At 43.1% G+C, this 15,959-nt stretch overlaps 1 protein-coding gene across 1 annotated transcript; it reads left to right on the top strand.

Annotated features, from left to right (window-relative positions):
• Positions 1-4,996: 4,996 nt before the first annotated feature.
• Positions 4,997-15,757, top strand: PCTP (phosphatidylcholine transfer protein). Its single transcript, XM_068913313.1, has 6 exons — positions 4,997-5,196; positions 9,106-9,223; positions 12,696-12,775; positions 13,116-13,287; positions 13,964-14,031; positions 14,526-15,757. The coding sequence occupies exons 1-6, from the start codon at positions 5,050-5,052 to the stop codon at positions 14,589-14,591; spliced, it is 651 nt and encodes a 216-aa protein (XP_068769414.1). The 5' UTR covers positions 4,997-5,049; the 3' UTR covers positions 14,592-15,757.
• Positions 15,758-15,959: the final 202 nt, after the last annotated feature.

Here is a 15,959-nt window from a genome sequence, read left to right as displayed (position 1 = left end):
TGTCTTTACAAAAAGCAGATGTAAGAGACACATGCTTTACAATATTTACTTTAGTCATTAATCAGCCAGGGTAAGGAAGGAGCTTTATACACAGAGATTACAAAATTACCCATAACAATAGTCTCAGCTTTTCCTCTGAAGCATTTGACTATTGTCAAAGTCTAAATGGATGAACTGTTCTGCATTCGTAGAAGCAGTCAGGGGTTTGCTGTAGTAATCCTGTGTTGTAAGTAACAGCACTTAGGTGGTCTATCAGAGCAGCATCAATGGCTATTGATGCACAGATATATAGGTTTTGCAGCCAGAAGAAGCCTTCAGATTATCTTGGTGACATCCTGCACAACACAAAGTGTTCCATTTTACATTCAACCCAAGACCTATATTTTAAAACCAGAAATTTCTGCTGACCTTAACTATATTTTTCAGAAAATGATCCAATCAAGAGACAGAGAATTTGTCTTGCTAGTTGGTTCCAATAGTTACTTATCTTCACTGTTAAAAAAATGCTTTGTTTCTAATGTTTTTAATTTCTTTATTTTAAATCTTTTGGCTTTAAACCTGCCCAATGAGTCCTTTCTTTCTCCCTTATAATCCATGAGGACTACACTTATACACAAGATCTACGTAAGATATTTTACATAGTTCAAAAAAACGATTTTCTCCTGCATAATAGATGACATCTGTGTAATCATCAGCAAGTCAAATATCTGAACCACAGGGAAGTATCTTAGAACAGAAAGAATTACTGTAGAAAGACCAGTCCTCACTATTCCCACTAAAAAAGAGCTTTATATATATATATATTTTTTTTTTTTTTATTTGCAGAATCACAGTACATGCTATAGGAAACATTTAGAAGTATTTCTATATTTGGTACAAACAGCTTAGGAGAGTAGAGGGGGTGGGAGTGGCAAGTATTTGCCAGATCAAATCAAAATCTAAATAGCCTTGTTTATATTTGAATGAGTCATTTTAGGTCATGCAGGTAACACCTGCAATCTCTTCTTTCCTTCAACTAGGTTTTTAAAGCTACCCGAGGTTGTTACTGGGCCAGATAAGCAGGTCACACCTCACCATCTCCAGTTTCTTTGCATGGGAAGTGCATTACTTTCCTGAAAAGCTGCGGCCAAAAAATAATCATAAGTAAACATGACTGAAATGAAAGAGAGTGGTCCTGACACTGGGAGCCCAGCATATTAATACTCTTTACCAAAGACAAAAAATATTTGGTATCAGAAGGCAGCAAAACTCCAGTGATTCTCTGAGGCCTCTTCTATTTGGGTGGAGCTCTGTAGAAACTGAATTACAGAAACCTGGGTACAGATACAGACATAGTTTGTGATTAGATTCAACTCCGTGAAGAAGGCCAGTACAACCCAGTGCTTACTGACCTCTTACAGCCTCTTCTGACAGCTCAAACAGTGTGCATCTTGTGCTAGCTCTCTGCAAAGAAATGATTTTTGCTCTGTGTGCCCTTCCTGCCTATATAAAGTCTAAAAGATCCCAGTTTATCAGACAGGCTAGGTTTTTTTGCATCTTAAGAGTGTTGAACAACTGGATTACCCTTGGACTCACACAGGAGAGGAGCATACACATTGTTCTGCACATGCATGTCTGTAATGGGAGATGCTGTTGCTACTTTTCAGCTTTCTGGATGAAGAACTTGCTTCACGCAAGCTGCAAAAGTCATGAAACAATTTGTAAGAAAGGCTTTTACATAATGCAGTCAATAAAACAACAGTAGCAGAACATTGTAATTGGTTTGGCTTACAATAGAAATGTGAACGTGCATACCGCATAATTGGTGTGCCAGGACTATTCAGCACTTTTTCAAAGTTTTGGGGATGCACTGAATCAAATGAAATGACAATAGTACATAAATGTCTGCACAGTAGTTGAATCAATCAAAATCCCAAATCTTTACTTCATCTTCGAGAATGTCTCAAAGTACACCAGTGCCACACTGAGACAGATGCAGGAAAACACAATATAGCTGGTAGCATTCTCTCACATACGGCTACCCATATCCAAAACAAATAGTGAAATTAATCTGGAGCCTGAAAACATCAAGGGAGTATTCACTGCTGTTTTTGTTTCTGGCCACATATGATTTTGTGACAGAAGACTTCTCCAAGTCACTGATTTGATCCCACACCACAGAATTTGATGGATCATTCACCGTTGATGTCAGTAGGAGAAAGGTTAGGTGCTAGGGTGGAATTAATAGAGATTATTTCCATTGTAAAAACCAGGTGGACATTTTAGCTGCATTAACCCTATTGATAATCTAGATCAGCAAACTGAGGCACTGTTTCCCACTGAAAGCAGCAGGAGTTAGATATCTAAGAAATACTAAGTAAGTGGGCTCAAGTCATAGGGACACTTTTGAAACTCCTTTCATTGTCCTGGAATAGTATCCCTCTATTTTCATCCAGGTGGTACTTTAGGTCCTTGACCTATGTTTGGGACTGGACTGCGCTTTGGTAGCTGTGCTCAAGCTGGGGTTCACGTTCCCAGAACCGGCTGTCCTGAGGCAGTTCCCATTGCCTGGTGGGGCAGAGCTCTAGGAAAGGCGAGTCCCTGCTGTGTTCAAACTCACCCCAGACTAGAGCCACACTATCTAGGCAGCATGGATGACCACAGGGTTTGGGCTCATGTGCTAGCTTCTTCCCTCAGCTAACATGGCCATACAAGTGATAAATAAAAAAACTTACATAAACATACATGAAAAGAGCAAATAAAGTCTCCTTTCAGAACTGTTTGTGCTTTCTCAGTAATCACCACTCCTTATTTACCAAGAAAAAAGGTCACATAGTAATGCCGTTTTTCAGAGCTTTGGTCCCTAGAGTAGCCTTGTGAGATAAATACCTCTTTTTCCATGAGAGTGCTGAGGGGAGGAAGGAGTGGCCAGCCAGCTGTAGCCAAATTATATCCCTGATGCCATGTAGACCATATAATGGAAAACATTTACTCTAAAACAATAGGCAACGCTGAGCAGTGACCACTTCAGTCTTTTTGTACAGACAAGGCTCCCTAAGAGACCATGTGGTCCACCAGGCTCATTTACAGGCGCGCGTTGTTGCTGCCTGTTAAACATCAGCTTTTCACTCACAACTCCTTTTTCATACTTGGTGAAAGTCATCTCTGTGCAAACAAGAGCCACAAGCTCTTTCAGTCTCACATAAATCCTATCTGAGAGCATGAATAGGATTTAAAAATGAGATATAAATCTGATAAAATTGCTGCAAAAGTAAAACTAGTATTTAAAGAAACATTTCTGAAAGATAAACTAAATCAGACTCACTTGCAGATCCTTGCCTCATATTCCTTTCTTAAGACAAGATCCTCTGCTGGGTAAGCAGCGTGGCTCCACTGAAGTCAACTTAGCTCAGCCAGAATTTAGTTGTAAGGGTTCAGCGGTAATGTATTGTAAGAAACGTATTGTCATCGTGTTTTGGAGAATCAGCTGAGCTAACTGAGAGCACTCTTTTGTAATTCATGAGGAACACAAACAGGTGAAAATATTTTATATGCATCGTATAACTATTAATAATAAAAGGTCATAATACATGCCACCACATTTTGAAAATAAGACGAAAGAGCTGGAATGTCTGCATACCTGTTTCAGCGAGGAGGTGAGAGCAGGTAATGTGCGAGCAGATACATTTATTTCAGAAAGAAGCTACCGGTCAAATTCTGGCATCAAATTTACATGCTGGGGAGGGAAAGTGGTGAGATACTGTCCTGCCTTCTGCCACAAGTCTCTCCCCAGATGTTTTCTGAAACTCTTACAAATGGGCTGTGCAGGGACTACACTCAGCCTATGTGTCCCAAACAGAGCCAGCCACAAATCCTGACGCTCACCCTTCAGACCAACGGGCTGGACCTGGGAAGGGCAGCTGATGTAAGACAACCCTTTGTCGAAGAAGTCAGCAACTTGGCAGAGTTTTGCTCAGCTTGCACGGAGGTCAGCACCGGCTACACGGGGCAGCCGTGCTGTCAGGCGGGCTTTGTCAGCCCGTAGGTTGTATAAAACCCCACTGCTTGGAGCGACTTGAGTTTGCCTAGGCTCAAGAGACCGCATTCACTAGGAAAAACTCACGGGAACGGGAAGCCTTGCCCGGGCCGCTTCCATTTTGGCGGACCGAGTGCTCTGGGCACCTGTGCACGGCTAGCTACGTCCGTGGCATCGTCAGGGGTCTCGCCACTGAGGAGGGACTGGCTCAAGGCGGCCTCGGCCCGTGGGCCCGGAGGGGTCGTGGGACCTCCACCCCGGGTGCGTGCTGACCCTGCCTGGGGCAGGCCTTAGGTCCAGCCCTGAACTCAGCCCTGCTCTGGGACCTGACGGGTTACTTTTCGAACCCCAGGAAGGGGTATCTTTTCCGAGTTAAATTTAAGAGGCGGCACGTCCGCCCACGTCCAAGCCAGTGACCGTCATTTGGAGGAATTAGGGGCTTGGTACAGCCGACGGTATTTGGGCTGCCGGATCTCGTGCCCCACAGATGCGCCAAGGGCCCCAGCGTCCCTCCAGCTCACAACCAGGGTAAAGCGTAGACAGAGGTCCAGCGGTTCCGGAAGACTGAGCAGACTTAACCGTCCCCATGAAGAATTTTACTCCGCTTTAGGGAGTAAATTGGTGGTGGCAGGCGGGAGGCTGCCACCACTTGGTCCTGCTACCTCACGCGAGGCCAGAGGACCTCACAGGGCCCGCGCCCTGAAACAATGCCCGGGAGAGCGCAGACCCTGGCTCAGGAGGGAACCACTGGAGAGGTCTCCCCCGACCGTCAGTTTAAGGCTTTTAAGGGCGGCGCCCCTCAGGGACCGCGCGGAAGGGGGGACCCTGTCAGCACCCGAAGGGCCCCGCGTGAGGTGCTGGCGGGGCAGCAGGGCGGCTGACGGCCGGCGCGGCCCTGGGGCGGGCCCGGCCCGTCATGGCGGCGGCGGCGGCGGGGGCGGCCCCGGGGGAGGGGCGGCGGCGGCGGCCGTTGGCGACCGTTGGGGGCGGCGGGGGGCGGGCCGGGCCGCCGCCGCCATCCCGCGGCGCCGAGCATGGAGGAGGCGCCGCGGGGCTTCTCGGAGGAGCAGTTTCGGGCCGCCTGCCGGGAGCTGGACCAGCCGGCGCCGGTGGCGGCGGGGGGCGCCTGGCAGCTGCTGGTGGAGAGCATGGGCGTGCGGATCTACCGGCTGCGCCACGAGGTGCGCGGGCCGCGGCGGGGCCTCGCGGGGCGGCCCGGCCCGGCCCGGCCCGGGGAAGGAGCCGCCGCCGCCGCCGCCGCCGCCCCGTTTCTGCGGGCTCCCGGGAGGCGGCGCGCAGGGTAACGCCAGGAGCGGCGGAGGGCGGCGGGGGAGCTGCGCGGGGCGGCGGGGGCGGCCGCGGCCGCGGGCGGGGGCGCCGCGTGTTGGAAGCGCACCGGGCCGCCTGCCCTGACCTTCTCCTCGCTCCGGGGCGCCCCTTAACCTGGTTCTCTTCCCTCCCGAAGGCCCTGATTTGGGGGTGAGGATGAGGTAGCTCAGGAAGCGCTGTAATAAAAGTCCGCTCTCTTATGAGGACTCGCGGTTTAAGAGGATGAAAGGTCTGGACCTGCCGGCCCGCCCCAACTACTGCGGTAGGGCTGTTGGTGTCGTCAAGTGGCGTGTTCCCAGTTTAATAATGGGTTCTGAATCCATCCAGTTTCTCTAGCTTTATGATTATTGCTTATAAAGCTTATACAAGCTTAATACTTACAAAGCTGGACAAGTCGATGCTGCTTTGTCATTTCAGCTTTACTAAATGAAATACAACCAAATTACACTTCCAGGAAAGATGCTACTTCTCCCTCCCAAGGTTCACCAGCACTTCTCGGTTGCTTCACCAGTGTGCAGGTCTGAAAGCTACAGAGATTAAATCAATGTCCGTGCTCAGCTGGAGTAGAGAGACTGATTTCTGAAGTGATTCGTTCAGAGATACCAGACTTAAGTTGTAACCATCTGTTAGGCTTCAGTTGGCCATCTTTCCCAAGCCTGGGTATGGTTACAGTGAAAGCTGCAGTGCTTCACAAGGTCTGACAGCTCATCTTGGCTTTTCCCGTACGTGAAAGTCCTAGAAAAATGGCAGATGATGGCATCTTCTGTTGTTGGGCCTCTCATTAGCCTATGAGGAGGGGAAATGGAGGCCTATGGACTATCCACGTAGCTAGTTCTGCTAGTGTGTACTCGAGAAACAGTTGTGTTTCACTTGCTCGTTCATAATGACTGAACATATTCACTTCATTCAGGAAGTCCCCCTCTTTCTGGGAAGTTCTTTGAGGGGGGCCCACTTTTCTGACATAAATTGGTTCTTGTGAAGGTCTCCTCAGAGTAAGATGTTATTTCTCTATGTACCTGACGTAGCATGCTTACCTGAACTAGGGACGTCACTTAAAATGGCAAGGGATACAATGGTATTAAAAGCGAGCTCAGGAAACACCACTGCCACTTGAGACTGGTAGCTTAGTTGCCCTGTTTCTTGGGATGTTAAACTTCAGAGGAAAACAATAGCAAAGAAAGCAAACAAAACCAGGTCATCCTGGTCTGTGTGAAATACAAGGCTGGGTAGGGAAAGTCTGGTTTACTACCTTAAAATTGTTGTTTTTTACACCTCTGGATATTTTTTTTTTCCTGTAGTTAAACAATCCCTACTTACAGCATGGACATGGTAACAGGTAATAGCAGGACAAGCTTATCAGTGAAGCAAAGCTAGTAAAGGCTAGCTTGTGGTGTTTGTGTAGTATTTAAACAGGAATTAAATATGTTGAAATAGGTGTTCCTAGGAGGTTTGCTTACGGGCTAGGTGAAGTGAAACTGTAGGCCTGGAGCTCTTCGCAGAACTTTAAATGCACTGTGCCAATTAAGCTTATAGTAAACTTTGGCTAATTAACTTAGGAAAATTGGGAGCTGGATTTAGCCTAGCAAATGGGACCAGGCGTCCGTGAGAGACTTGCATTGGAGCAGCCTGTGTTGCTACAGCTTTGCTGCTGTTGTAGGTATTGAAATTGGCTAGACCCGGTCTGCTCCTTCTGGTGCTTTTATGTGGGTGTACTACCGAGCTGACTGAAAAACATTTACGTTTTCTTGCCTCTTGTGCCATGATCCTACCTGCAGATGTAAGAATGACGGGACAGATGTTATGCGCCCATTGGGAAGCGTACCTTTGAGTGTGAGGTACAATCCTTCAGTGCTAAATCAGGAGATTAGGTATTACAGAACTTTCACTCTGTATTTAACTGTTTCTGAATCTTGTGACAGTAAATTATATCACTAGCGTGTCTTTTGGAGGTTCTATCTATTGCATTTGCAGAGACCTATACTGTAAGCATATTTCTTGATAATCCTGGATCAAAAAGTATTACAGGCACTTCTGGCTGCCTATTGGGTGGAACAGAAACACTTTAGGAGCAAACAAGCTAATGTACCAGTTTGTGTTTAGTCTGTTTTCACTAAGGTACAAAGCACAATGCTACACTAAATCTTTGCTGCAAGGTGTCATGGTTTCAATGAGAGGTAATTACTGTATGGCTTTCTTCTGCCAAACAGATGAAGAGGAAACTAAAGGATGCAAAGAAACTCTGTGGGTGTGCTGAAGAATAGCTAGCTTTGAATACTGACTGCAGAATTAAGGCTTTGGGTGGGCTTAGTTTGTTACCTCTCAAAAGGCAGTTGGAATCAAAGTCCAGGAAAAAAGACTTCAGTTGCTCAATAGAAGAGCAGCCATAAGACATGGAGCAATAAGACTCTTCTAAATTACTAGAAGGATAAGGAGAAATATGATTTACTGTTGTCTTGCCTATGTGAAACTTAATGTAAATACACATACATGCAAGATAATACATACAGCGTTTAGCTTCGGACTAGTGACCCACATATGAAGTAGGTTTTGCATCAGTTTGAGCTAAAACCAGTATTTTTGAAGCACCAACATGGTGCTTCAGCATATTGTTTTGGAAAGCAAGCTGTTGGTCTGGGCTTGATTTGAGGTGTGGTAATTTAAAAACTGCTTTTCCTGTAAAAATGGGGATAGTGATGCCATATTACAAAGGTGGCATGAGGCCATGGGGTGGGTTACACAGGTGCTAAACAGTTCAAGATTGAAGATAGGGCTTGATGCTCTAACCCTCAGGAGCAATAGTGAAGATGAACGGCTCAGGCATTTTGGTCTCATTATCTTCTGGTACATAAAATCTTCAGCATCTAAGGGTAAGTTGCAAAGTGTAAAAAGGGGGAAAAGAAGAAAGATTAACCATTCATTAACACAGTTGTATAATCCTTCCCTCCCTTTCCTTGGGAATGCTTGAATTCCACTCCCACACTGTATCCTCAAAATACTCTCATTGTTTTAATTTAGTTCTGGACTGGTACTAACAATAGTGCAAACATTGCTCCATAGGCACAGATGGAGTTTCCATATGTTGAGAGAAACATTAGAAGCATTAACATAGGAGATATCCTGCACCCCGCCCCCTCAGTACAGACAGCTTACAGGAAGAAAATAGGTAATATTCAAGGCAAATGTATGTAGTGCATACTACATAAGCGTGAAAATTATAAAACTTTCCTGAATCACAGTGTGCAGTAGGAGAATTTGCAGCAAGAATAATTTGCAGCAGCATGAATAATTTGCAGCAAGACTTCCTATTCTGCAGGACCTGATCATGCAGTACCTGATAACTTCTTGGATATGGGTGAAATCCTCAGGTCCCTTATATAGGCCCTTGAGTCTCTGCCATAGCATTTAATATTCATCTTCTGATGAGCTTCAACGTGGGCAGGATTTACTGCACACTGACCAGTGAGGATGAAACATGCTCCCTTTGGAACTGCTTATGAAGTAAAAGGGTAGCTGGTGTAAGGGAAGGAACAGCCATTGTGCTGGGCAGGTCAGCCCGTCTCCGGTTAAACTTTCATGAATAGATCAAAAAGTTGAGAGGTTAAAGACTGAATCTTGCATTGTTTATTGAACACTTACTTTCACAGCTCTTGAACGTATTTGTAGCACATGCCCCACCTAACAGCTGAAGGAAGCTGTTCTTTCTGCTGCAGAATACTTCCCTTTCCTGTGTGACTTTTCCTCTCCCAATTCTGTTTCCACAGCAATCAGGACTTTATGAATACAAAATCTTTGGTGGTCTTGCTGACTGTCCACCAGAACTGTGTGCAGATGTCTATATGGATTTAGATTTTAGAAAACAATGGGATCAGTACGTTAAAGGTAAGCTGACCTAGACAGCTTAAAAGCAAGCAAACTTAAAAGCAAGTCCACGTTGACTCTCCCCACTAACGCTTTTCTTCAAAGATATTTTAAAGCTGCTTCGTCCAAAGGACTTTGGGCCAGACCTGAGCGTTCTTTAGGGTAATGTTGCACTCTGCAAATATACAAGTTAACAGTGCCATGGAACAGCTAACATCTGTCCAGTGCGTAACTTTCTTTTGGAAAAAGTTCTTTCCCTATTGGTTAAAGTATCCAATTGGCCTCACTTGTTACTGAAGCTCATCTTGCAGCCTCTAGTATAGTCATTCTTGTGATTCCTAAGTTAAAATTTATTAGATGTTCTGGGCAGAAATGGAGATACCACCTTTTGTATATCTTTGCATATTGCAGCAGAGGTTTAAAAACTGAAACGGCTTGCACCAGTTTCATGTAGGATGGAATATCTTTTCCTCAATGTGTTCAGAGGAGTTGGTTGTTCTTGGCACCTTTCAAAACTAGACATGCGTGAATCCAGGGAATCGTTACTGACTTAGGGCTCTTACAGAGAACTGAATAACTAATTCAGTTTGTTTGTTCAATATTGCCTTTAAAACAGGGAGCTGAATCTGGATATCCATGTGATGTTAAAACATTTTGAATGTTAAATCACCAGTGGCAAGACAAGGATTCATCTGATACAAATCTCTGTAGAGATCCATTCATTTTAAAGATGGAAGAGACCTCCCACTTAAAAGCAGTTCCGGCCAATAAAACTGAGACACATGTCCAAGCGTCTTGCTGAACAAAGAACAGCATTACAAAATTAAAGACCTGTTAAATGTTATGCTTGTTAAGTCTAGGGCAGCTCTATTGTAAATGATTCTATTAGCAATGCCTTTGGCTGTAGTGGTACAGAAAACCACCTCTTTGGCTCATATCACCACTTGGTTAACCTTCAGAAGCTGTGACCTCATTAGCAAAAGGTGTTGTTTGTCATAATAGGCAATAGCTATTTTGGAGAAAAGGCTTCTCTTCTGTACATGAAACAAAAGGAGCTGGACTCCAAAGAAATATTATTATAGTGTATGTCAAAAATGCCATGTTAGCTTAGGTGACTGTGGTAGCCTTAGATTTTGATTTAAATGCACTTAAGAGAACTGACTCCTTCACTTCTTAAACAAACACTTTCTATTTTTTTTGTAGTGCCTTTTTAGAGAAAAGAAAGGAAATAGTTGGGGGAAGCTACACCCTTAAACTAAAAGTTAGATAATGTTGCAGAGCTGGCCTTTATATCCTTCATATGACCATGATGTATTCATGTGTAAATTAAATACCTTGTGCTGGTATGTAAAGTTAGTGTTTCATGGAAGTTAACTCTTTAAATACATAAACATAAGGTTTTCCTTTTAGCTTAAAAATTTAGCGTAAAACACTCATTCTGTAGAACTGTATAGATGATGAAACAGGCAACCTTTTCTATGAAAACTATATCATGCTTATTTCTTCCTTTCTTCACTCAGAATTCTTAGGGGAAAAAAAAAACAGAAATAATTTCCATTCAGAAAATTCATGCTCTTTGCTTTTTTGTTCATATTTCTTTTTATAGCTTATACAATAATGGCAGTCCAAAAAGGAGTTCTCTGCTGACCTGCTTGCTGGCATCGAACTGAAAACATGATCAGAGTAGCAGCAGCTGCCTTTTTAATTAGAAAGATAACTGCTACTGCACTAAACGTAAGAGGAGCTAATCTCTGCCTTCCAGTTCTGTTCAGCAAAGCTCTTTATGAAAGCCTAACTAGAGGCGGGAATGGACACACTTTTTGTGATTGGCCTTTCTTTAGGGGCTGGTGCTTTGATCTGTTCTTGGCAAGGGTTTGACTGAGGCCCCCAGAAATTTCAACATCAGTCTGCTCCTGCTGCATTGCTGTTAGTACCCTGGCTAATTTCAAAGCAGGCTCATGGACATCTTCAAGAGCAGTACCTCTCAACTGTAATTTGGACATCCTGAGGCCTGGGGGTCTGGTTTGTGCTACAGCTGCCAGTTCAGCAGGGAAGTTCTGACTAAACTGTAGAGTAGTGCGTAAAGCACCATGGGTTCCTATGGCATGGTACAAAACATCAAGGCTGAGCAATATAAAAAACTTGTTACTCCTAACTGTACCGCTGTCCTGATTAAGACCACGCTTCTCAACAACTTCATGCTAATAACTGATCTGCTAATGCAACAGATGCTGATGTGCCTGTTATCAATGTAACAGTGTTGCGATATACTGTAGTAATGATACGTAAAATCTAATTTCTTAGTAAAACATTATTTTCTGCTTTGATCAAAGCTTTCTGTCCACTAGCGTTGACAGATTAAAGGGAATACAAGTGGGTATGACTAACCTGTCTATCCTGTAGTTTTTCTTGTGTTTGCGAAAATATCCTTGCAAAGATGAATTGCTTTGAAAAAGGAATCAGTTAGAAAGGAAAGCTATAGTTAAAAGGTAACAAACCAATACTCCAGTGACCTCTGGTGGAAACCATAATGGTTTAGCTTCTTACAGCAACACTGGAAGTACTGCGCATCTCATATTGCCCCAGCCTGGAGAAGAGGACAGGTCATTTTCCAGGGTGACAGCTGACTTGCAGGGCATACTAACAGAAGCCTAGCTGGGTACATGTTATATAGGGAAAGCGTTCTCCCATCCATGGCATTCTTATTGCCTTAACAATGAAATTATCTGTCTGTTCTAGCCTTACTTTCAAAGCTACTTCTTCGATGCGGCAGACTGTATTAACTGTGAAGGATATGTAGTACCTCAGACTGAATTCTGTGTTGGAATGCAGAAAAAGAATGGTCCGACTGTTAATGTGAACAGTCTGGTCTGGCTCGTGTCCTTCAGTATAACTGCACCCATGTAGAGAGTGTAAAGGTGTAATGGAGGCTGGTAAACTGTTCTAGCTTAGTGTCCACTATTGCGTGTATATACTGATTGAACTTCCTAATAGCTTTTCCAGGCTTCATTAATCCCTCATGTGAGAGCTCTTCAAGTATTAGGATGTAGTACTTGTCCTAATTCTATGTTGGCTCAGAATCATTTACAAGGATAATGACATGCTTGTGAAAAAGTATACTCTGCTGGCGGTTTAGAATTATACTAAATATGCATAGACAAGGAAAACACTTTGGGATGGAAAGGCTTTGAAAGACTAACAGTCTCAAAGGGAATTTGACTCTGCATCATCCTGGAATTTTTTGCATCAATGAATCCAGTAGCAGCAGAAAACCAAAAGCTTCCTATTTTTGTGCATTTGGTTCCTCAACAATCCTGCTGCAGAAGGTTCTTAAAACCTTCTACTGCCACAGCCAGTACGTGCATATCAATTTGAACACATTTTGCCTGTAATCCTTGTGTCTATGAGGAATATTCTGAACGCTTCCTGATGCCCTGTATGTTTGTTGCAGTGCGAATTAATACATCTAACAGTCTTCCTTTCTCAACTGTAGAACTGTATGAGAAAACTTACGATGGTGAAAAAATAATCTACTGGGAAGTGAAGTACCCTTTTCCTCTCTCAAACAGAGATGTATCCTTTCAAGGTTTTTGTTTTCCTTGCAGTTTGTCACCTGGTCATTCAGGAACCCTGACGATGTACTGACTACTGCTCTGCTGCATTTGTTTTAAGATCTTGCAGTCCTCCCATTACATGACTATGAATAGCATGAGGAAGAGTGTAGGTGTTCCTCCTTAGAGGCAACTAAAAAAAAAACCTTGCAAAGCAGAAATATTACTGTGTAGGGCGGATTTCTGTGGAAGCGTAAGAAATCACTTGATGGGGCTAGGACTTGTAATGCAATTCACTTGTCAGTGCATCGTATGCCAAACTGACACACTGTTTTGACGTGCCTCCTGAACTTGGAATACAGTATGTCTATATTCGTGAATGTCGAGTGATGGATGTTGATGGGCGGAAGATCTGGGTTGTGTTAGCTCAAAGTGTGTCTGTTCCTCAGTGCCCAGAAAAGCCTGGTATTATCAGAGTTAAAAGCTATAAACAAAGTCTCGCAATTGAAAGTGATGGCAAGAGTGGATCTAAAGGTAAGAGGTCAAGAAAGTGTGATCACAAGTCATGTAGCCAAAGAATGTATTTGGCAAAACGCACAAAGAGGGAGACTGAAAAGTTTGAGCAACGTACAGTTACAGTAAAGTGATATGCAGAACACTAGGAGTATTTAAAAATGAATGAAACTTACTGAAAAATCCAATGCAGCGTTTTACCGTTGTAAGGAAATGATTCTCAACAGTTGGACTAAGTAATTAAGGATAAGCTACTGCCCCCCAGCCCTCCTAATACTTGTTTTGCTGCCAATCACTTGGGTAGAGTTTGATAGTAACTAGAAACTGCTTAATCCAATAATGATTTAAGTAATATGTTTGACAGATTTATAGATGAAAGGGCTTGCCAAGAGAGCGACTCCTGACTGAGTCCTTTAAGGACAACCTTATTTCACAAGACTGTCTATGTGAAATGGTTTGGACTAGACTAAATGAGAATTGGGACTCTTTCAGCTCCCCAAGATTTAATTGGGAATGGCTGTATTTATCTGACATTCCACTTCACAAGTTGACTTCTTGTATAGAACTTCAAACACAGCTGTTGTACTTGGTGCTCCAGTCATGCACACTGACTGCTTCCAGTCATACAGTGTTAAGAGCTTGTATTCAAATTATAGCTGGAAAACTGTTTGTGGTAACTCTTTTCTCTCATTTCTAGTCTATATGTACTATTTTGATAATCCTGGTGGCATGATTCCATCGTGGCTGGTCAACTGGGCTGCCAAGGTAAGTAAAGGTTGACGGCACAATTGTCTCTGGCTAATCTGTCCCTAACAGTCCCCTCACTGCATCGAAACATGCCTTTTGCGTGTTGGGTAGACTTATTTTTTCTGAAATGGATGCATTGACCCTTCTAGCTCTTACGCAGTCTCATTTTCAAGACTTGCTGTTGTCTCCACTCTTCACAGCAGTTGTCTTAATATTTATTCCTTTGATTCCTGTTAAATTCCTTTGATTAGTCAACCATGCAGGTAAATTTGTGCAACAAAAAGAGTAAATCTGTGTTCTAGAGCTAAAGCAAACAGTCTTACCATTTGCAAACTTCAATAATGCTGTCTGTTCTTAAGTGTTAAAGGAACAGTCTGCTGCTTTGTAGCAGACCTTAGAATTGTCCTGTGTTTGTTTGAAACCTTGAACTATATAATAGGGATGCTGGTCTTATTTACAATCTTTCTTAATTACATCACAGAAGAATGACTTTTCTCCTTTTCTCTTTACAGAGTGGTGTGCCTACTTTCTTGAAGGACATGCAAAAAGCTTGCCATAATTATTCCAAGAGCACATAGGCCACATCAAGTTGATCTGATTTCTAGAGTTATGCACTTTCAGGAATGGCTATCATACAACGCACTGGATAAAATCTACCTCTAACTGGAAATAATTTTATTTTACTTGGCTTATGCCTTGAATTTTATTAGGCCTTTGTTTCCATCTTGAACTGAAGAGCTAGCTATCGACAAGATAATAGCAAATTCAGCTGCCTCCTTTTTGAAGTACTTAGTTTTTGTCTTGACGCCATGCTTTATGCTGATTGTCAGTAGGTCAGCTAGAGGAATTATGTTTGTAAAATAACAGACAAGAGACACCAATGACCTTGCTAGGAAAAAATGTCTCAACTTGTCCTGAGAATTCTGTGCATGTTATGCCTGGATCTGCCTGTGTGGCCTTGCAGGGTGGCTTCCTACTGAAAGCAGGTAATGGAACTTGCATGTCTGTGTGGAAACACTTCTGTTGCCGGGATTGGTCATTCTTAAATTGCCTGCCTGCCTGCCATAAACCTAAAATGTACTGAGGGTATATAGGTAAATTACTAGAAGCCTGCAGTAGGAACTGGAACTCATTATGTAAGTCTAGATATAAAAGGATATGTGCCTAAAGCCTTGCATTGGCATCTCAATGTCCTTGCATTAAAGGTATGAAGCATTAGCTATGTCCAGCTAGCAAGAAGGAAGATGGAGTTACCTTCCATGTCTGATTTAATGGAAACAAGTTATATCTTCAAACTCAGTAACCTCACCTATAAGGCAGCTTAGATACAACATTTAAATTGGAAGTATTTCTAAGCTGGATGCCTGCAACTAATTTAGACTTCTTTGTTACACTCACTTGTGAATGAACTTGATGTGAATCTTGGGGTTGCTTATGTTTTTAAACTTCATGCTGATGTAAAGAATGGAACTGTATTTCTTGGCTGATAATCTACCGAAAGCACAGCTGAGCAGGAAATTAAATTTATAGCACCTTTGGGTGGAGGATAGAGCAGACCAAGGGTGAAAAGGCCTCAATCTCAGGGATTTAAAATATTCTGCATCTTTGCTAAATCTAATTCTGCTGCTTCTTGTAACTGGGTAGCTTTATCTTCTTAAAAAAAAAGAAATGGTTGAAGTGACTGCCTTTATATGTTGTGTAATTAATTATTTGTTTAAATTAAATCATTATTCTGTCCATAAAATGCAGTGCTTTTGTTCCATCTCTCATGTTTAAGGCTGGCCATGCTGGGCAGGTCACAAATATGACTGGCTGACATCATATGCTGCTTTATTTTTGAAGCCTTTTGGAAAAATAACTTGGATTCACGAGAATTAAGTAGAGTCCTCTGTGTACTGAGGATGTTGCTGCCTGCAGTTCATCCATTTTTCCAAATATCTTGGCCT

This window comes from Struthio camelus, chromosome 19, assembly GCF_040807025.1.
Source record: "Struthio camelus isolate bStrCam1 chromosome 19, bStrCam1.hap1, whole genome shotgun sequence".
NCBI lineage: Eukaryota > Metazoa > Chordata > Aves > Struthioniformes > Struthionidae > Struthio > Struthio camelus.
The sequence above is the reverse complement of the archived record's forward strand: the minus strand, read 5'-3'. Positions and strand labels throughout refer to the sequence as shown.